We start from the raw sequence: 22,913 nt of genomic DNA, 5'->3' as shown, positions 1-22,913 counted from the left end.
GACAAAGTGAACCTGATAAAGCAAAGATCAAGAACCAAACCATAGTGGCCTTCAAGAACAAAACTGTAGGTGTCAAGATCTTCACGACCAACACCAGTGAAATAAACAGTCACATGTGTGTTTTGTAAGAAATTAGGACACAGTTTACACAAGTGCTGCAAACTTATTGAGAGGCCAGTCGCTGACTGAGTCAAGTTCATTCAGAGTGAGAGACTGTGCTTCGGAGTCCTGGCTGTCAATCCAAGAGCTGCAGTAGCCGGATCGTCTGTGACACCTGTTCAAAACGTCATCCCACATGGCTACACGAAGATCGCTCAAAACAAGAACAAAAACCAAGGAGAGAACATTGTAAGGAAATAAGTTATAGCAAGGAAAGAAATCCACAGTCAACACAACTACAACAAGTTATCAAGGAAACCACATCTAACAGAGTTGTGCAAGATGGCAATATTACACAGACTTCAGCGATAGTACCTGTCTATGTGTCAACACAAAATGATTCAAACAAGGACGTTCTTGTCTATGCACTGCTAGATTCCCAAAGTGACTCTTCATTCATTCTTGAGGAAGTGGCAAATATTCTAGTTACGAACACAGAACAAGTGAAGCTGAAACTATCTACAATGTCGTCAAAAAGGATAATTGTACGCTGTAAAAGACTCTAAGGCCTACCAATAAGAGGGCTATTCTCCTCTAAGAATATCACAGTGCCAACAACTTACACTCGTGAATTTATCCCTGCTAATCGGACAGATATCCCAACTCCAGAGACCTCTATGGCCTCATTTGGAGGATCTTGCAGAACAGATTGCGCCGCCAAAATAATGTGAAATTGGTCTGCTGATCGGGTACAATTGCCCACAAACGCTAATGCCTAGAGAAGTCGTATGTGGGGAAGAAAACCAACCTTTTTCTGAGAAAACAGAACTAGGTTGGAGCACAGTGAGTTATGGTGACCCACGAGAGCACTGCAGCGATGCTTATGGAGTAAGTCATGGCATCGTTGTAAGGCAAGTGACGCCTGAACCCAAACCAACAGTCAAGCTCAAAAGTGAAGTTGATTATGTTTGCAAGACTCGGCTCAAAGAAATTATCTGTCCAGATGATGTAATTAAGGTGCTAGAATCTGATTTCAGTGAAATAGTTGAAGAAGAGGCAACTGTCTCTCAGGAATATCTCCACTTCTTGGCTAAGCTGAGAGATGGAATCAAACACAGACGAGTAGATAATTAGGAAATGCCCTAACCTTTCAAACAAGACAGACCAAATCTACCCAATAATAAGTCATGTGCTGTTCAGCGTCTAATGTGCTTGGAACGGAAGCTCAAGAGAGACCAGAAGTACTGCTCAGACTATGTGAACTTCATGAAATATATCATTGCTCGTGGTGATGCAGAGTGGGTTCCAGAAGAAGAACTCAACAATCAGCCAGTCTGGTATATTCCCCACCATGGGGTATACCACCCTCAAAAGCCTGGGAAGATACAGTATGTTCAGCAAGGTTCCAAGACACATCATTGAATGACCACCTTCTTACTGGGCCAGAGCTCACAAACACCTTGGTGGGAGTTCTTTGTAAGTTTCGCAAGGGCCTGATTGCTATTATATGTGATGTGGCGCGAATGTTCCATCAGTGTGATGTAAGGCCTGAAGACCAAGACTACCTGAGGTTCTTATGGTGGGAGAATGGTGACCTAGCATCTCCACCATTCATTTTCCGGATGAAAGTCCATCTGTTTGCGGGAGCCTCCTCACCCGGCTGTGCCAATTTTAGTCTTAAACATCTAGCCGCTGAAGGTCAGTATCAATTTAACCAAAACACTGTTAAATTCATCCAAAGGAATTTTCATGTTGACGATGGACGGGTAACGTCTGATGCTGAGGCAATCCATCTTGTCAAGGAAGCAAGAGGGCTTTGCAACACAGGCAAGCTAAGACTACATAAGTTAATTTCCAACAGCAAGAATGTATTGAAATCAATACCAGAGGAAGAGTGCTCTGAAAGTGTCAAAGAACTTGACATGGCTTTGGGAGAGCCGCTCATGGAAAGAGCTCTCGGCATTCAATGGTGTGTGATGACTTTCAGTTCAGAGTTACAGTCAAGGAACACCTGTGACAAAAAGATGAGTGCTACCTACAGTAGCTTCCATCTAGGTTCATAGCCACTTTCATTATCCTGGGAAAGCAGATATTGCAACAACTGTCTCAAGACAAGGTCAGTTGGGATGAGCCACTCCCAGAAGAGCTCAGGACACAGTGGGAATCATGGCTACAAGATCTTCAAAACATGTCTAACGTAAGGATCAGAAGGTGCTATATTCCTGCAAACTTCATGAATGTCAAACAGTATCAGCTTCACCACTTCTCAGACACCAGCATCACAGGCTATGGGGAGTGTACTTTTCTCAGAGCAATCAACACGAATAGAGATGTCCATTGTTCGTTGGTCATGGGTAAGGCACGTGTTGCCCCCGCAAAGGTGACCACAGTACCACGACTTGTTATCTGCAGCAGTAGTAGCAGCAAGGACAAGTGTTAATGCTCAGAAATGAGCTTGAAATAGATGGTCTTCAACAATATTTTTGGACAGACTCGAAGGTCGTTCTTGGGTTTATAATCAATGACGCAAGACATTTCCACATGTTTGTGGTGAACAGAATCCAAGAAGTCCACTACAGATCCACAACAATGGCGATTTGTACATTCCGAAGAATGTTTCAAGAGGCCTAAAGGCAGATCAGCTTGTCGCTTCAACTTGGTTCAATGGGCCAGATTTTCTGTGGAAAAAAGAGCTGCCCATAGAAGACGTCAAGGTCAGTGAGGTTATTGACAACGATCCAGAACTTCGAAAGGCCCAGGTGCTCAACACCAAAGCAAAAGAGGACTGGACATTGATAGACCACCTGACAAGGTTTTCTGTCAAAGCTATTGCTCGTCTCAAGCACCATTTGTTAAATGTTTTTATTTAAACCTTTATTTAACCAGGTGAGTCCCATTGAGATTAAAAATCTCTTTTTCAAGGGAGACCTGGCCAAGACAGGCAGCAACATAGGAAACACAGTTACAGACAGAAAACACAGAACAAGACAAGTATCGAGAAGAGTTGAGCTCACAGAGAAAGCCGCCTTGGATACATGCATACACGTTCAGGGGAAAGTCAGGATATAAAAGCACGAAGCATATACTCAGAAATCAATAGTTAAAGTATCATCGAAAGATAAGGGTTATGATCATTATATAACAAATGTTTAATGCATAGAGTGATTTAACAAATGTAAAAACTAATTATAATAATGTTCTGTGTACCGGAGCTGAGATGTGGAAAAAGTGTTTGTCATGGTGTGTCAGCAGACCGAGTGAGTCAGGAACAGATGTTTTTGGGTGTGGGTCGGAAAAACAGACACGCGGCAGCAAAGTCTGTTGCAAGAGATGACTCATAGAAGCAAGATGAGAACTCTGGTACTTTCCATACATAAGCACACACACATAAGGGTGGGATGAAGATCATGTGTTCAGAATAGGTGGGGGGGAACAGTTAGCCCAAATCAAGGATAAAAGGAGACGCTTGCAAGCCCCAAACTGGGATTTCTACACGAGCCGTCCAGATGCTCTGAGAAGAAGATACGGACGATTGCAACTGAAGTATTCGAGGACTTCGTCTCGGTTCACGGAAAGAAGACCGCTGTTCGTGGACAAAGAATTGAAAGACGGAGATTTTCCTCTCCCCACTGCTCGACTTTAACAACTGAACAACGGAGGAACACAGCAGCCCTAGAAAGAGTTTGTACTGAGCCTTGAGGACTGTTGGCCGAACTCCGCTGCGAAAGCAGGAGGAATCCGAGGGTCTGGCCAGACCTTCGCTCCTAACAACTCCAAAAGAACCTTTTCATCGCACCTTTGGATATCCAGCTCCAACCGAGCCGTCTCGGCATCTAAAACCAATGAGTATAATCTAAGAAGAAAATTAAAGTAACGAATCAAGTGTAGTAACATTTTATGTGAGCTGTAGCTTAACCCTTGCTCACTAACTAAATATAACCTGCAATAAATATCTCATCTGCATTTAAAGTAAATTTCTCAAGTGCATTTATTTGCTCAAGTAGTAAAAGTTCCTTGTGGCAGTAAAAAGTTAAATCCATTGTATGTCTAACAACTGAGTTATGTAAGGTTATCCTAGAGACCGAATCCACTTAACAATCCCTTACGGTTTTAGAAGTAATCCTAGCCGTTAAAACCTAACCTGGCATTTACCAAGAGCACGGATCCAGAAGAGGGAAGCTGCCATAACCGACGCGACTGGTAGGCGCGCCCCAGGGCGAGGCTGGCCCCTCAGCCGAGCGCACTCAGACCGGAGGAAGCAGGGTAGACGTCGGGAGTAACAGCAGTTAGAAGAGCCAGGCGAGTTCCCTCGCAAGAACACCAGCTCGACAATCTTTTAATAGAGAGCTGAGTCAGTAAGTAGCCCCGTATCGGGCCAGAAGTACCCCAGGATCTAACACAAGTTAAAAAAAACTAAAAGTTAAGAGACAGTGATGTAACCGAGTTAATTAAAAAAAACATTGACATTTTTGGGAACCTGCCCCTATTTCTTTCATTTTAGATTTAAAAGCAGTAAGTGGTATCAGTTCTTTGAGTTTTAAATCATTCTGCAACATATTCCATGCTGAGGGTGTTCACAAAAGCCCTTTTTCCCATTTCCGTTCTGGCATTTGGGACAGTGAGCATAAAGAAGTCCTGAGAACGCAAGGAGTATTGTCCGACACTTTTCTGCATGATGAAGACACACAGGTAGCTTGGGAGTAGACCAACGATTGCCTTATAAATGAAGGTGTACCAATGACAGAGCCTACGGGTGGCCAAAGCAGGCCATCCTACCTGAGAGTATAACTCACAGTGGTGAGTCAGAGCTTTACAATTGGTAATGAACTGCAGTGACGCATGGTAAGCTGTGTCCACCATACTAAGACAGTTAGCAGAGGCATGCATATAAAGAAGATCACCATAGTCCAACACAGGTAAAAAAGTAGCAGCAACTAATTGCTTTTTTGCATTAGTTGAAAAGCACAGCTTATGCTAATGCTAAGCAAATCAAGGGTCTCAAACCTAAAACAAGTGAAGCAACAAGTGTTGAGGAAAGACTGGAAGCAGAGCTTAAACTGAAGCATTCAGCAATGAAATCAAAAGTATAAATCAATGCAAGGAAGGAAAACCTAAAGACAAAACAAACAATCTACACAAACCAAGTCTCTATGTAGATGAATACGGTGTGCTCAGTGTTGGAGGACATTTGACAAGATCTAGCCTTCACCCACATGTCAAGCATCATGCCATCGTACCAAAGGCAAGTCATGTGTCTTCTTTACTCATCAAGCACCACCATAAAAAGGTGCATCATCAAGGAAGAGGAATAACTGTAAATGAATTGCGATCCAATGAAATATGGGTTACAGGGTGCAATAGCGCAGTTGCCTCACACATGTACAAGTGCACAACATGCAGAAAGTATAGAAGGAACAAACAGGGTTCGAAGATGGCAGATTTGTCAGAAGAAAGAATGGAAATGACCCCTCCATTCACATATTATGGCATAGATTGCTTCGGACCGTTCTACATGAAAGAAGCTAGAAAGGAACTGAAAAGGTATGGTCTTCTTTTAACCTGTATGTGTTCTAGAACCATACATAGTGAAATGCTTAATGATCTCACTACGGATGCGTTCATCAATGCATTGCATGCATTCATCGCAATACGTGGAAATGTAAGACAGTTGAGATGTGATCAAGGTACCAACTTTGTTGGCGCAAAAGGAGAGTTCATGAATGCAATGAAGGACCTGGATCATTAACAGTTAAAGTAGTGGTTCTCAAACTGTTTCTGTCGCGCCCCACTTTGGAAGAAGAAAAGTGTTCATGCCCCACCGCCCCAACAAAATTGTAACAAAATGGTCTATGTTGAATTTTTATTGAAACAACATTTTGTGACTCCTCCATCTCTGCTTTTTCAAATAATAGAATAAAGAAAATCACTTTTAATCACTTGCAATCACTTTCAAGTAAACCAGATTGCTCCATCAGACAAAAACAAATAAAATGTGAAATTTAAAAAAAATTAAAAAATGTTAAATACAAAAAATCTGCATTTCCCCCTGCACCCCACAGTTTGAGAACCACTGAGTTAAAGGAACATGGATGTGAGTTTGCAATGAACTTCCCATCATCAAGTCACATGGGAGGTGTATAGGAGAGACAAATTAGGACCATCAGAACTGTTCCAACAGCAATCCTTGATCAATCTGCCAAAAAACTTGACAGTGCATCACTTAGAACCTTTCTGTATGAAGTGCTGGCTACTGTAAATATCAGACCACTGACAACAGAGCACTTAAATGATCCAACAAGTCCAACCATATCCTCCTGAAGAAGTCTAACATAATATTTCCCCCACCTGGTCAATTTGTTAGTCAGGCTCTCTACCTATGCAAGAGATGGCGCCAGGTGCAGTTCTTGGCAAATTAATTCTGGACAAGGTGGAAGAAGGAGTACCTCCTTAATCTTCAGCAAAGACAAATATGGCAAACGGATAAATCAAATACGAAGGTTAACGACATTGTCATCCTACACGAGGACGGCTCTCCACAAAATCAATTGAGATTAGCAAGAGTATCACAGGTGAACCCCAGCAGTGATGGAAGAGTCAGAAAGGTAAAACTGTTAATGAGTGACTCAACCTTAGATAACCAGGAAAAACGCACCACTAAGCCAGTCTATCTTGAAGCAGAATAAATGTCATGGCCATTTTTATGAGGCAAAATCCCCAAATATTGTGATTTGGTGGGAGTTTAACAACCATAAATGTTATTTATGTCATTATTTAATATGCTTGTTTACATATTATTATTTGTTATTTATTATTAGAAGTTGATATACTCCGCTCAAAGATTTAAGTTTAAGTGTTAAAGTGTTTGTTTTTGAAGATTCATGTTTTTCAAGTGGACTCATTTCCCTCTCGGTTGTGTGCAGCCAGCGAGGTATGTTATTTATGTTAACTGTTCGTCGTGTATATTTGCATGCAAACTGTTTTTTTGTGTAATGTTAACGCCAGCTTATTTTGTGTGTTGAAATGTATTTGAACAGTTTGACGGTGAATTGATGACGGTGGTGTTGACTGAGATGAACTAAGGTGTCGTGTATTTCCTGGAGGGAGTGATACACTGAGACATAGTTGCCCCGGTAGGAAACTTTCAAAAAAGGTGACATCACAACAGCTTAATGCACAGGGAACCTTGAGTCATTGTTGCCTTCAAATGAAATGTATATAATAATGCTAACAGGTCTTTACAAGCTCAGTCTACTAACATAATAGGTGGGGTGGCCTTGGAGTAGAGGTCAGGGAGGCAGTAAAGTAATGTTTGAACAATGGTCTATTGTATCTGTAATGTGCTATTGACAGAACAGTAAAAAGAAAGAGGCTTACCCCAAGAGACCAGATGGTGTCCAGGTCCTGGGCTGAAGCCAGATGCTCCTTGGGTATAGTTTTACTCCTTGTTGTTCCAAAAGGAGCTCCAGCCAGCAGCTAGTACAAACAAAAGCAGACCAATACAATATGATATTAATACAGACATTTGAAATACTGTATATACAGTGACAACACGCTCATGTCTTATTGTAGTTAGTTGATTTCAACTTTTCACCTTGTAAAACATTTGGTTATAAGCTGGCAAGAGTGGAGCAAAATACATTTGCAGTTCATTGTGATGACTGACAATAGTTAGGTCAGTAGCTACATGCAAGTTGAAAGGAATCATTCAACACCTTCCTTTTTTTCTGAGACTGAGATGAGAGGATATCAATGTCATGTCTATGCTTTAAGTACAGAGCTGGAGTCAGGACATGGTTAGCTTAGCTTAGCTTAAAAACTGGAGGCAGGGGGAAACAGCTAGCTTGGCTCTGTCCTACCAACACTTCTAAAAAACTAACTGACTGTATCTGGCATGCTACACAGAACTGCTGAAGGATAAACTGTCATTTTAATAACAGCTGAAACACGTAACTCATCCAAAGACCATGACCTGTTGTTTTTACAGTTCTGATTCAACCAACAATGTGTAGTGCAGCTCCAGCTCTGTATTTAACACACCGACATGACATTGATATTCATTTTCTCATCTCAGTCTTGGAGAGAAGCCGGATCTGGGTCTGTCCATTTTTGGAGCGAGAACTTGCATATAGACACATAATGTATCCTGAAAAGAACATAGTGACATAGAACCTCTGACTTGAAGGTCCTGTGTGCTTCAGCAAAATGAAAGAGCGTAATGTGTCTTTCGTGTTACATTTAAAAAGAGGCAAACTTCAGAAATAAAAGTGAGTAATAACTAACGCGACTCTCCATTCCATCCGTGGACACATCATTTACAGCAGGAAACAAGCACACACATCAATGTGACAGAACATCCATGATGTGTGATGTTGGACGATATGACTCACTAAGCAGAGGTGAGACAAAGGACGGATGTGTCAGAGCAGACAGTGGTAGCTTAGCTCCAACAAGTAGAGGCAGATGAAATAAACGGGCATTGGGAATGATAGGATGAGTAATGTGTGGGGAAATTGCTTGTGTCTGGATGTCAGTGACAAACATAAATCAGCAGCATTTTGTTCCTCTGTCATTAGATCTTGACCACAGTTTGGTACTTTAACTGGTTGAGCTGTAGCTGCTGGAGAATCACCAGCCTCACTTTGGATGAGGTCAAACAAAATACTTTACTAACAACTAACTACCTGAATTAATTATGAATTTCAGGATTAATACGTGTTTATAAAGCATATATTAACATAGTCCCTAACCATTACTGCATATCTAAATCATTATATATATATAAATGCATGAATAATGTACATCTAAATAAGTTAATAATCATTTACTTACACTTCATAAATGATCTTATTAATAATCTACAACTCCTTAATAATTGGTTCATAATATATATAATACTTAATTTTAGGGTTGCAACGAATCGATTAAATCGATAATAATCAATTATTAAAATAGTTTTCATTATCGATTATCGAATTTCATAATCGATTCGTTGTGTCACCACTCAATAAGTCGCGGAGATGTTTGAGTATAAAAATAAAAAAGAGCGGAGTACAGCGAAGGTAGAGGAAAGACCTGTAACGTTGTTCTGAAACACATGGCGGAGGCAGACAAATCAGTACGACTAATGCCGTGTTCACACCAAACGCCAGTCTCGCCCGGGACTATTTGTGTTCATGCTAGGCTATGCTAACATTGTAGCAGCTTCACATACGGCAGCGTCTATTCATTGTTTACACACACACACACACATGTGTACACGTCGTTTGGTCCGTCTCTATTGATATGAGGTGTCGTAGAGCTCTGGGTGAACACAGACGGCTACAGTATTTCCTGATTCAACAACGTAAACATGTTGGAGTCCTTGATGAGGAGGAAGGATGTTCAACAGCAGGGTAAATCACTACAGTGTAGGTGCGTGGAAACAAACAAGGAGGCGAGTATTCCCTTTGGCTGCACCATGTGGCCGTTTATTTCCATCCATACAAAACATACACACATTCACTTCCTGCCACCCTTTAACCCCCCCTATCACCAGGGTTACGCCCCTTTCCTTAAAGGGGCCCCGTGAATTCAGTCATTCCCTACAACAGAATCTTACTTTCGTTCCGTTTTGAAGTGAGGAACCTAACGTCCCTCCAGTAGCTCTTCTGGTGCTGGTGTTTACTCGTTATCCAGCTTGACAAGCATGCCAAGTTAGTGTTAGCTCGTTAATAACAGTAGGTATCGTTCGCAAGACTAAAGACACGTTTTTATTCACTCGCCTTTTTTGGCCCATTCATTTTTCAATCTGTTGTCATGTATATATATTCTGTGCTTTGTCCCATATCAGTTATTGTTGACAAATATATTTCAATCAGGAGAGACTTGTTTCATAAGTTTAACAATGATTTATTATACAAGCGTCAAATATGAAAAAGTGCAAAGTCTTTGGCGATTGGACTCCATCCTGAAGTACTATCACCGAGGGTAGGGATACTGAGGTCCCACAGGCCTAATCCCCAAAAAGACATTTATTTATATGAATAAATAAATACAGACATACATACCTTACTGCTGTGGTGAATTTCCTAACAAAATAGACAATTAGTCATGAGAGAACTCTAAGGGTAGAACGTGAACAAGTAGAGGTTAGACCAGAGGTAAGATGACCGGTTGAGTCAAAGCAAAGGATAGAGGAATGTCACGACGGACTGCAGACTAGCATACGGGGGTCTGTAAGACCGCAGACACAGGATAGGGCGGGTCTATATAGCCCCTAGGGGAGTATGGTAGGATTTCAACAGATCCCGAAACATATGGCGGGGTCGGCCCTGCGGAGGGTCCGAGCGCAGGACTGGATAGGTGAGGGTCAAGCTAGACCGCAGACAAGGATAGGTGGGGTCATATTGAGACCGCAGCGTAGGATAGTAATGGGTCACGTTTAGACCGCAGAGGAGAATAGGGGGGTTCCAGAGAGAACGTAGAACAGCATGGTTGGGGGTCTTACGGCCCCCACAGGTTTGGGGTCTGACTGCCTCAGCACAACCAGACCGGGTGAGCTCACCCGGGAAACTAGAACGTATGTCATACTTTGACAGGTCTCGCATAATTCGGACCGCGAAACAGAAATTGTGTCATATCTGACTGCGAAATTAGAAATTTGTCAACTCTGGACGGGTCTCTTATCATACGGACCAGGAAATTAGAAACGGGGCACCTCAGACCCACCTTTTCTTTTAGGAAAGTAAAACAGTCCCGTCGGACCAGGAAACAGACACGTTAAGCCAGGTTACGGTCACCTAGGAAACACAGATACGTTAAACCAGGTCACGTTCACCTAGGAAAACAGTCACGATAAGCCAGGTCACGTGAGACCAGGAGATTGGGAAACAGTGTTAGACCAATCAGATGGAGAAAACGGTCGAGTCACACCAGAGGAATAGAGCAAGAGAAACGCAGAGCACAGTAATATACAGTGCTGATAGGATATCCATTTGCACAATATAATGTGAACCATCCCTTAGGGTTACTATAAGGAACATTTCAAGAAGGGTATAATGCTATCCCCTGCTATGAACCAATACCAAGAATGTGACCTACCAACGATACACCAATCGATGTAAACATGTCACCACCACCAGTTATATGCATTCCTTACCGGCCTTTAAGGCGTCAATGATCTTTGATTATCGAGGACGGTGTTGAGATCGGGGCGAATGTAAGATGTGAAGGTAGAGGATGACCAACGTCCCATTTGTTGTAGGGTAGTAGCAGAGATGCCTTAGTTAGCTGCCGAAGTAGCAGCCCCTATTCTAAAAGAGTGCCCCGAGTATAGCTGGAGTAAGAATAGTAGAGTCTATCCAAGCACCTCCGCCTTTGGAGTGTTTAGGCCATGAGTTACCAGCCAAGTCACGTACCCATTAGACCAGAATAGGGTGAGTCCCACAGACTTTCGTGCAATGGCCTTACACCGTGATGCGCGAAGATCCACTTCAACAACAGCATGCGAGAGGTAGCTCTAGAGATAATACATTTTGCATGGAATGAGATAATGCTATTAGACAAATTGCATGACGAGCCACAATGCCAGAAACAATGTCAACATGATGCATGAATTATGCATGACTTACCGTACACATTGTTAAGGCTTTAAAGCGCTTGAGTTACCCTTAGTGTCTAGCAAACCACTGGCCTTAACAGAATCCCCCAAAACCCACGGATGGTCTGCATCCATGGCGACGTTTTAGTGAATCAGCAAAACTCAGCTTGTTACACCATTCAAGTGATCGCGCAGCGACCTGACACGCAGGTCAGCGCAGCACTCAACATCAAGGTAGATTGTGCATCTTAGGCCAAGGAAGATGCCATGTTCAACGAGCAGGAGAGGAAAAGCGTGTCCCTAGGAGATGAGCCTGAATGGAGCTGATCTACTTTATGTATAACTGTCCACGTATGGTTTTGCCACTTAACCGTCCCCGTCAGGAGTCACAATAGCGCCGTTGTGGCAGATTACTGGCTGCAGAGCCCCTGGTCCTGGAGCTCTTAGGAGTAACAGCCCTACTCCATTGCTCTTCTGTGCACCTGAACTCCTCTCTGCCAGTGCTGCCCTTTAAAGATGTGGTCTTTTACTTCCGCTGACCATGCCCCACACTTCAACAGGCATGCATTCTCGTTACCTTACTGATGTTACTGACTGTCACACCTCACCATTGGTAGCCGCTCTTTAGTATGTTATCATAACTACCTTTAAATCCCATCCTGCCTCGTGTCCTTCCGTATTTGTCATAGCTTGGGAGCCGGGTTACGACATTACACATGGCCGCCTCCCAAACACAGAATGTGGACATTTATAAATCAGCCTTAACCACTATGGACAGACTCTTAAAAGTTCATTACTCCCATGCAGTTTAACCCAGTGTGTTTCATATGTCCAGAGACATATTCCTTCAACTTCTTGATTTAATAATCAGCTGTTGACTACGAACCAACCAACGTTGATACAACTGTTAGGCTGCTTCAATTTATATGGGACTAAATCATCCCGCACGTTAAACCGACCGTGATGTTCCGGACCTTTGCACGAGGAACCTCTCTCAAACTGGGCTTGTTGAAGTTCATTTGAACACCCTGCTCTATGCGTTGTCATTTTCTGAAACACCAGAGGCGTACCAACAACATGGGCTGTGAAGAATAACAGAGGCGTGTTACTCATAGAACGTTGGCATTGCTGACACAAGCCATGGCCTACCTCCCCAATGCCGAGGAGGGATTGTAGTCATCTGTAACCTCATATTCATAAACTACTGATCGCCTTAGCCAAGCCCTGTAAGGGAAAAATAAAGTATTAAATGTATCATACAAAACACAGGTTAAATATCCTGTAAACTACTGGATGTGGCTGCCAAACATTTACTCTAAATGAAAACCCTGCTGTTCTGAAGCCTCTTAAAATAATTGGCCCATCTCCTATACTCCCCAGACATTACAATAGTGTTCTATCAGTGCACTATTTGTGATATACAATTGATCATGAGAACCGCCCGTGCCAGATTGAATTCGGAGGTGCATGACCGAACCGTGATCACTTGCGGGCCTACCCGCATCACGCGCCTGCCGCGAATACTTGCCGCGAGTACCCATCGCGCCGCCCATCACTACGACAAGGATAAACTCACTGCTAACTAACTGCTGCTTAGTTATGTTTATTTCGGCTCATAATGATTTGTAGTCTCATGAATGCGCTCCACTTCCACTACTGGGACAGGGTGCTTTCATACTAATTAAATGAGAGCGATGCTCCGGAACTCCAGACGTGTGTCCGCCCCATGACTTCCTCATTTGTCGGAAAATGACCAGGCGCGGAAACAAAGTCTCCGTTTCAACAGCGAGGAGCCCTCACTAAGACCAGGAGGGTGGACCACATCACTCCAGTTCTGATGTCTTTGCACTGGCTTCCTGTCCAACAAAGAAGTGACTTTAAAATCCTGCTGTTAGTTTACAAAGCACTGAATGGTTTAGGGCCAAAATACATCTCTGATCTGCTGCTACCTTATGAACCATCCCGACCCCTCAGGTCGTCTGGGACCGGTCTACTATCTGTTCCCAGAGTCAGAACTAAACATGGAGAAGCAGCGTTCAGTTTTTCTGCTCCACATATCTGGAACAAAGTCCCAGAAAGCTGCAGGTCTGCTGAGACCCTCAGCTCATTTAAATCAAGATTGAAGACTTTTCTGTTTGCTGCGGCCTTTAATTGAACCACGTTCAATTGATATATTAATCAATTTCCTGCATTTCTGCATTTTACTACTGCATTTTATTTCTTACACTGTTTTAAAATTTTTTTTTTTTTATTGTTTTTGAAATCTCCTTTTCTTTTGCCTTGTGTTTCGATGCTTTTAATAGTTCTATGTGAAGCACTTTGAATTACCTTGTTGTTGAAATGTGCCATACAAACAAACCTGCCTTGCGTTGCCTTGCGTTGCCTTGAACTGTCCCGTGGAGCTGATTTACCATGGCGGCTGGTGGCGCCGCTGTTAACAGTATGTTTTTCTGACTGTTTGTCTAAACTGTTTTTGTTACTCTTGTAAAGCGGCCTTGGGTCCCCTGAAAGGCGCTATATAAATTAAAGTTATTATATTATTATTATTATTATCCAGGATCCCTGTCTGACCCGGTGTGTGTTTCCCCTGATCTCCTCTCCTCATGTGTCCTGTCATTCCCCTGTGTGTTGTGGTGTGCCATGTGCTCTGTTTGTCCTCTGCCTCCAGACACCTCCCATGGCCGCACCCTTGATTGTGCACAGCTGAGGACACTCCAGCCGATCACCTCCTGCAGCCTGAGACACCAGACTCAGGGCCCACTAATGAGTCTCCTGTCACTACATAAGCTCTGGTCCTGCAGTCTGGGGTTGTCAGGTCGTACCGTCTTTCACCCGCTGAAACCCTGTGGCATCCTCTGCCCTCCTTGTGTTTGTGGATTACACTCCGCCGCTCTGCCCTCCTTGTGGTCTACGGATTACACTCCGCCGCTCTACCTGCCTTGGGTTAAACGGACTACACTCGCCGTCAAGCTGCCAGCCCTCCGGTGTCGAGCCACGGGACTCACACCGTCGATCTGGCTACTCTCTGGTATCGAGCCACGGGACTTCACGCCGTCAACCCACCAGCCCTCTGGTGTCGAGCCACGGGCCTCACACCGTCGATCTGCCGCTCGGGGGTCGGACCACGGGCTCCACACCTGCACCGCCGCCGTCTCCGAACCGCGGCGACCTCCAGTCCCGGCCGCCGCCGTCTCCGTACCGCGGCGACCTCCAGTCCCGGCTGCTGCCGTTCCAGAGCAGCAGCGACCTCCAGTTCCCGCCGCTGCCGTCCCAGGGCAGCAGCGACCTCCAGTCCCGGCCGCCGCCGTCTCCGTACCGCGGCGACCTCCAGTCCCGGCCGCTGCCGTCCCAAAGCAGCAGCGACCTCCAGTCCCGGCCGCCGCCATCTCCGTACCGTGGCGACCTCCAGTCCCGGCCGCTGCCATCCCAGAGCAGCAGCGACCTCCAGTCCCGGCCGCCGCCGTCTCCGTACCGCGGCGATCTCCAGTCCCGGCCGCTGCCGTCCCAGAGCAGCAGCGACCTCCAGTTCCCGCCGCTGCCGTCCCGGAGCAGCAGCGACCTCCAGTTCCCGCCGCTGCCGGCCCGGAGCAGCAGCGACCTCCAGGTCCCGCCGCTGCCGTCCCGGAGCAGCAGCAACCTCCAGGTCCCGCCGCTGCCGTCCTGGAGCAGCAGCGACCTCCAGTCCGGGCTGTTGTCTCAGAGCCGCAGCTATCCCCAGTCCCGGCTGTCGTCTCGGAGCCGCAGCTGTCCCCGGACCTCGCGGCCTCGGAGCCAGAGCCGCTCCCAGTTCCTGCCGCCGCAGCGCCAGCTCTAGTCCCTGCCGCCTCTACGCCAGCTCCAGTTCCTGCCGCCTCAGCGCCAGCTCCAGTTCCTGCCGCCTCAGCGCCAGCTCCAGTTCCTGCCGCCTCAGCGCCGCAGCCAACTCCAGTTCCTGCTGCCTCCGCGCCGCAGCTATCCCCGGACCCGTTCGCTGCCGCCTCAGCGCCACAGCTATCCCCGGACCCGGCCGCCGCCGCCGCCTCAGCGCCGCAGCTATCCCCGGACCTGGCCGCCGCCGCCTCCGAGCCGCAGCCTCTCCCAGACCCGGCCGCCGTCCCAGAGGCGCAACGACCTCCAGTTGCCGTCTCTGAGCGGCAGCGACCTCCAGTGCCCGCTGCCGTCTCTGAGCAGCAGCGACCTCCAGTGCCCGCTGCCGTCGCGGAGCAGCAGAGACCTCCAGTACCTGCCACTGCTGCACCAGCATCCTATTCTCCAGAGCCCTTCCGCCCGCCCGGCCGTCCGCCGGAGCACCCGTGTCCGGAGCCCTTCCGCCCGCCCGGCCGTCCGCCGGAGCACCCGTGTCCGGAGCCCTTCCGCCCTCCCGGCCGTCCGCCGGAGCACTGGTGGCCGACGCTCTTCGGCGGCCCCGTGGCCGGTCAGATCCTGTCACCCCTCCTCCGGACCCCCGCCGCCCACCCTAGTCGGCCTTGTAGCTGTGGGGACATCCCTCCTCCGGACCCCCTCCACCCGCCCTGTTTTGTGTCTTGTTGTACGTCTGGAATCCGTTCCTTAAGGGGGGGGGTACTGTCAGGATCCAGGATCCCTGTCTGACCCGGTGTGTGTTTCCCCTGATCTCCTCTCCTCATGTGTCCTGTCATTCCCCTGTGTGTTGTGGTGTGCCATGTGCTCTGTTTGTCCTCTGCCTCCAGACACCTCCCATGGCCGCACCCTTGATTGTGCACAGCTGAGGACACTCCAGCCGATCACCTCCTGCAGCCTGACACACCAGACTCAGGGCCCACTAATGAGTCTCCTGTCACTACATAAGCTCTGGTCCTGCAGTCTGGGGTTGTCAGGTCGTACCGACTTTCACCCGCTGAAACCCCGTGGCATCCTCTGCCCTCCTTGTGTTTGTGGATTACACTCCGCCGCTCTGCCCTCCTTGTGGTCTACGGATTACACTCCGCCGCTCTACGCGCCTTGGGTTAAACGGTTAAAATGACTACACTCGCCGTCAAGCTGCCAGCCCTCCGGTGTCGAGCCACGGGACTCACACCGTCGATCTGCCGCTCGGGGGTCGGACCACGGGCTCCACACCTGCACGCACAGTCTAAATAAAACCTGTTAATATTCACTTCTGTCTCCTGTGGTCTTGCGTTTGGGTCCTACCTGTGAACTCCCGTGACACAGTATAACAGAAGCTGCATCGTTTACCAGAGATTGAAGACCAGTATCGATGGAGCGGATGGAGCTACCCGGAGTGTGCTGGTGGAGAGAGTACGGGACGCCGCCTGCGGAGCTCGGATGAGCCCAGCGATGGATCGACTGATCGCGAGTAACTGTTAGACTTACTAGGATACCACCGCAAACTTGAGCCAAGAGGGCTTCTTGCTCGTCTGAGGGGAGCCGCTGCGCCGCGCTGGGCAAGTGCTCCTGCGCCGGCCACCTGGTGAGCTGACTGCCAGCTCCGGCTAAACACGATGTTGAGACCCGACTCTTCCTGAAACGATCAAAGTCGGAATCCGTCATTGTCTCAGTTACGCACAACTAGTTGTTTAAAATGTAAGGGAAATAGTATCGCTTTTCATCTGCTTAGCTGAAATGACACCTGACAGCAGCAGAGAGGAGAACACTATTTAAAGATTGACAGCAACGATATGATTGGCTTGAGGACCCGGTGTGCCGAATCTGGTTGGTTACTTAAAAGTGCACGCCCCCAATCAGCTGATACAGTACTTACAAGGAGAGGAAAGACAGCGATTACTAGTGAGTGTCTTCCTGATTGAACTTGCGCTTGAGCTACATTTGTGTGCTGTACTTTTTAATTTCATTTTAAAGTTATTTTATAGCACTTGGTCATTAAGCTGTGTTTAAATGTGGTGTATAAATTAACTTAACTTGCACTTACTACAATGATGGTAATAATTTAATGAATAAGCTTCAAGTGAACTTGTCTGTGAGCGTTTGTGAGTGTGCATGTGAGTTTGTGCGTCTGTGAGTGTGAGAGTTTGTGAGTGTGTGTGAGAGTTTGTGCGTCTGTGAGTGTGAGAGTTTGTGAATGTGTGCGTCTGTGAGTGTAGTGTAGAGCAGTGGTTCTCAACTGGTCTGGCTGTGGGACCCACCATCACCCCTTAATGACAAGCCGGGACCCATGTGGCCATTTATTTCCATCCATACAAAACATACACACATTCACAAGTTCTGACGTTCAAACAAATCCTGTGAAGTTTTCTGATTTGTATTTTTCTTTATTTTTTATGAATTATTTATTGTTCTGACAGCTCAGGTCCACATACATAGTTTTGTGTTCGTCCATTTTTTTATTTTTTTATTATTATTACTGTAACAGCTCAGGGATGTTCAAGGAGCAACCTGTTTGTGCACTTTCTGAAGATCAGTTCTGTTTTTGAATAAAGGGTTGGAAATGAATGCTTTTTTTTAATCCGATTCATCGATTAATCGAAAAAATAATCACAAATGAATCGATTATTTAAGTAATCGTTAGTTGCAGCCCTACTTAATTTACAAATGGGGACTCCATCATTTATAAAGTATGAAAACACAATCATGAAACACATAATAGACGAGCTTATTAATCAAGAATAAAACATTTATAACTGTTGTTATGAACTGCATATTAATGAGAGTTAATGTAGGCTAATGTATGCTTTATAAATGATGAATTAAGTGTTTACTCATACTTAACTAATGCTTCATCGCGTGTAATTATTATAAAGTGTTACCAATACATTTGAATTATCAACCCATGTCATTTATATCTATTCTTCTTATTTAGAATCGGTGGGTGGAGTATCCATCAGCAGAGCAACATCCTTGGCCCACACACGTCTAATGAGTCATCAGAGGCTGTTTTTGTATAAGTCCATACATTGCTTTTTAGGAAAATTCCGCACAGTATAGCTTTAAGCCTATGACTCATATATGATATGGAGTATTGTGCAATGTATGAAACTTGTAAAGTGAAAAAGCCTTGCTGACCTCTGGTAAGACGATGAAGGCTCCAGTCATGATGGTGAGGACGATGTTGATCCCAAACAACCAGCGGAGGAAGATAAAGTAGGAGGCCACGCCCGACCCAAAGTGACCTCAACAAGACACAGGAAACATCTGACTGAGACTTGTTGCACAGTCACACACTCTACTTTATGTTTCTGTGCCCTGAAAAGGACTAACACCAGAAAGTATGACCATACTGAGCGAAGACTGTCCTGAATTTCGGTCTAGGTGAGTCAAGTACTAAAATGTTCTGTCAACTGTCATTACATCCTTGGAAATAAAACAAAAGAAAAGAGAGCATTACTGTTATTCATTCTGAGGAAAAAACAGATGACTCACTTTCAATTTTCTTGATCCTCACTTCCCAGGGAATGAACAGAACCACGATGTTGTAAAGTACACGTGAAAGTTTCTTCAGCAGCTGCAGGAGGAGAAACCAGCTTTGAGACCTCTGAGTAACACTCACCTCCACAATGGGCAGTGGTGACTGTAAAATGATTTGACCATCTAGCAAGGATAAACTCTTTTGCTGTCCATACCTGATCATTTTGGATGATAGAAAACCCTTTATAATAATATGATAATGCTTTGTATTTATAGAGGTTTTTTTACATGGAAAACTAGACGGGTGCAGACCTCCGGCAGGTGTGTCTGCAATGAAATATGATGGATTAAATCAACCTATAATTGGCAACGACGAGACAAGATCATCAGGCGTGTTTTTCACTCGCAGGTGTCACACAACAGATGCGCTGTCTTAAAAGGCTCACGATAACTGGGTCAGCTGAGCAGCGGTGATGCACTCAGCTGCGTAACACCAGCGGGCCCCACCGGCAGAGGGCCGGGTCACAGCAGTCATATATTATGTAGTTTGGTTGAGCAGAATGTGAGATAAGCTGTGGACTAACAGGGATGCAAACTAAAACAGAATATGAATGCATAATTGAGCAGGACATAAATCATATCTATTATGTGAATCATATCTAATAGTAATATGAGCATGCAGCAATGATAAAAAGCTATGCTAATAGATTTACAACACATATTGTAGTGCTGTGTCTTCCATAGATAGATAGATAGATACGTTCCATAAAAACGTTGTAACAAATCCTCCAAACTTAATGACAATATACATGATTTTTATTGTCTATCTAAATACATGAACATTTTCTGATCTTGTGCAACTATCTTCTGAGTTGTGAGATGCATTAGACAATCCTAAAAAACGTTTTTTTGGTCTTCTAACTGTTGTCAGATCTGTTGTTATGGATCATTGTAGCCGGATCTCTTAATCTGGCTTTTGTTTTCAGACGTGTATCGATCAAAGTGTTTTGTGACCTCTCACCTCTGTGGTTGGGGTTAAGCAAAAGGCCCTGGTCATGGATAAAATAAACTAGCAATAACTTGTGGCTTGAAACAGAGGTTTTGAAGAGGTGTAATAATGAACTACTTCTGCCTTTGCTTCTGAAGCATAACATTTGGCAAGTAAATGTCAATCATAGGTGTTTCAGGTGTTTGAGCATTGAAACCAGCTGTTTTCTATGGAGAGGACAGTCTTTGGTGTAACAGCTGTCTCAGATCAATGACAAGTGTTCACACATTCTCACATAGTCAGCATTATTTAGGATGTCATTTTGTTGCACATATGTATCCATGTTGTCCATATAAGAACTGACTCTGTGAAGCTCTTCACCTCATGTGATGAAAAGTAAAATCAGAACTGAGATGATAATTATTAGCTGGACCAATAATTCTCATTTTCATTATCTGGAAGCCAAACTGTAAAATAAATAAGTCATCATCAGACTGCTCACTAAAACTCAATTTATTTTAATGGGGCCTGAACATTTTAATTAAACAGAGCTTTTACAACGGGCTGTAAATTCACTCATGCTGCTGTGCTACAGCTGCAACGCTCTCTTTTTCCTCTCTGGATATGAGTGCATGAAATACAGAGACAAACACAGTATATAAAGTTATCCACAGTATGTGTATGTTCAGCTCACAGGAGGCAGCCTGCACAATGGAAAGCCAGCATGTTTTATAATCATCTAGTTACTGCAGTGCAGTAAAATAACAGAAAGAAGCTCCTCTCAGCATACAGTCAGACAAAATCAATGCAGTTGTGTGTCGAGCACATATTTTACTGAGTGACAAACTGGATATAAGAGGATGTTAAATCAGCCAAAGCAGAGCCACCTTTGTTGTTTTCAATTTCATATTCCTGCTGACCCATTGTTACGATGTTTTTTGTATTTTGTGTGTGTTAAGGACAAGATCTGTTTGATTCTCATCCACCTTCACAACATCGTAAATAAACAAACAAGTCCTTATAACAATCTTTCTCTGTGGCTGCTTGAGATGTGGGTGCCTTGGTCACGATTATAACCACCATGCTCCATGGATCTACAAAAACAATGTAGCCTCATACAACGCTTCATAGGATATCTTAAGAAAAGTTATTTTGTTATTTTCTGTGCATTCTCCTGCAAATGTCCAGCAGCGTGAGAGATCATTGCACCTGCACAAGCCCCAAGAGTTTAGGAAACAAAACTACTTGTTTAGGTTTAGTTAGGTGACAAATGTCAAAGTTAACTTCTGGTTTCACATGGGACACAAGGAGCGCTCTCCAGGGTCATGAGACCCATCCGTCCACCCAGACTTCCTCCATTTCTTTATACTACGTCATCGGTCCTGCCTTACGATTACATGGATCACATCAGATGGATTACATGGGTTATATACATTGCATTACTGAACTATGTATGAGAACAACCTGACCAAAAGGATCCTTGAGAATACAATACATATTCTAAACCAGAAGCATTGAAAGAACTATTTGGAGTCATCATCAGTATTACTATTTTAACCAATCAGTGGTGGTATAAATAACTTTGGTTCTTTTGTTTCTACACACACAAAGAACCCTTTAAGGTTAACATTATGCAACATTTTACAAGTGGACTACAAACTGCATTTAATTCTCTACAAAACTGCATTTAATGCTGTGGGATCAAAAACATACTGCGAGTATGAATGACATACATACATCAGCTCCTGCAGTCTGGTAACCTCTGGTTCTGGTGAGTCGGCCCTCATACTTCAGAACGATCTCTCTGGCCTGTCTGGGACACAAAGACACACAGGTGGTAGTGCAAGTACTCACAAACTGAATGGGCTAGTTGTATTCTTTACTCAAATACTTCCATTGTGTGTACATTTACACTTCTAGTACTACTCCACTAGATTAAATATTGTACTTTCTGATCCAAAACCTCCATCTGAGGGATGTGATTATTAACTGTTAGAAAGACGTTTTTTTTTTTAAATGATCAGCGGTGATTACACATGTGTGTCCTGGTAAAGATGATAGTGGATGAGTGAGAGTTCAGGACAACCTCAAAGTAAAAGTGAATGTTTGCCATTTCAAAAACACATAGGGGAATCATAAAAAAACGCAACAACGGAAACATGCAGCAAATACAGAAACGATGCAAACTTGTCCCATTCAAACCAGTACTAAAACCAGTAGAGCAGCAGACTGCTTCCATTGAAATAAACTGTCAAAAATGATTGTGGAGCTTTACAGTCCATTTGACAAAGAAACAGCTTATTCAGCACCGGGGACATCTAGGAGGGCTATGAGCCATGTATCAATCAACGGACACTCAACAAGACTTTTCTGTTGGCTGCTGCCTTTAATTGAACCATATTCAGGGATATGAATCAATTTCCTGCATTTCTGCATTTTACTACTGTATTTTATTTCTTACACTGCTTTTTAGTGTTTTAATGACTGTTTTTAATGTTTCAATGAATGTTCTTAATTGTTTTTAAAGCTCCTTTTCTTTTGCCTTATGTTTTGATGCTTTTAATGGTTTTATGTGAAGCACTTTGAATTACCTTGTTGTTGAATAAACGTGCCTTGCCTGACACACTCTCCTAGGGAAAGCAACTGTAGTTTTTACATTTGTGGCATACATGGGTTTTATTTTGTCATATTTTTATATTTTATTGTTACGGTGAGGGTTGTCAGAAAATCGAAGTAAAAAAAAACGAGATGTGATATATATGAGCAGTCATTCCAGCGGGAGTAATCGCAGACATTCAGCCTGAGATTAAAGAGGGTGTAAAAGCGCAGACTTGCATCCCATCCCTGATGATGGTAATAAAACCTCTGCAGTAATAACACACTGCCCATATAAAACCTGTTATCCATGGCACATACTCAGCACATCTT

The 22,913-nt window shown here is 44.4% G+C and overlaps 1 protein-coding gene across 1 annotated transcript in view; it reads right to left on the bottom strand.

The window, feature by feature from the left end:
• tmc3 (transmembrane channel like 3) overlaps positions 1-22,913 on the bottom strand; it is a gene marked incomplete at both ends in the record, with an annotated part of 152,212 nt that overhangs the window by 124,168 nt on the left and 5,131 nt on the right. The window contains 4 exons of the mRNA XM_079286597.1: positions 7,474-7,572; positions 18,656-18,762; positions 19,013-19,094; positions 21,723-21,798. Coding sequence (XP_079142723.1) covers positions 7,474-7,572; positions 18,656-18,762; positions 19,013-19,094; positions 21,723-21,798 — 364 coding nt within the window. The remainder of the gene's footprint in view (positions 1-7,473; positions 7,573-18,655; positions 18,763-19,012; positions 19,095-21,722; positions 21,799-22,913) is intronic.

The sequence above is a fragment of the Melanostigma gelatinosum genome (genome assembly GCF_949748355.1).
Source record: "Melanostigma gelatinosum genome assembly, chromosome: 2".
Taxonomy (NCBI): domain Eukaryota; kingdom Metazoa; phylum Chordata; class Actinopteri; order Perciformes; family Zoarcidae; genus Melanostigma; species Melanostigma gelatinosum.
This window is presented reverse-complemented; position numbering and strand designations above follow the sequence as displayed.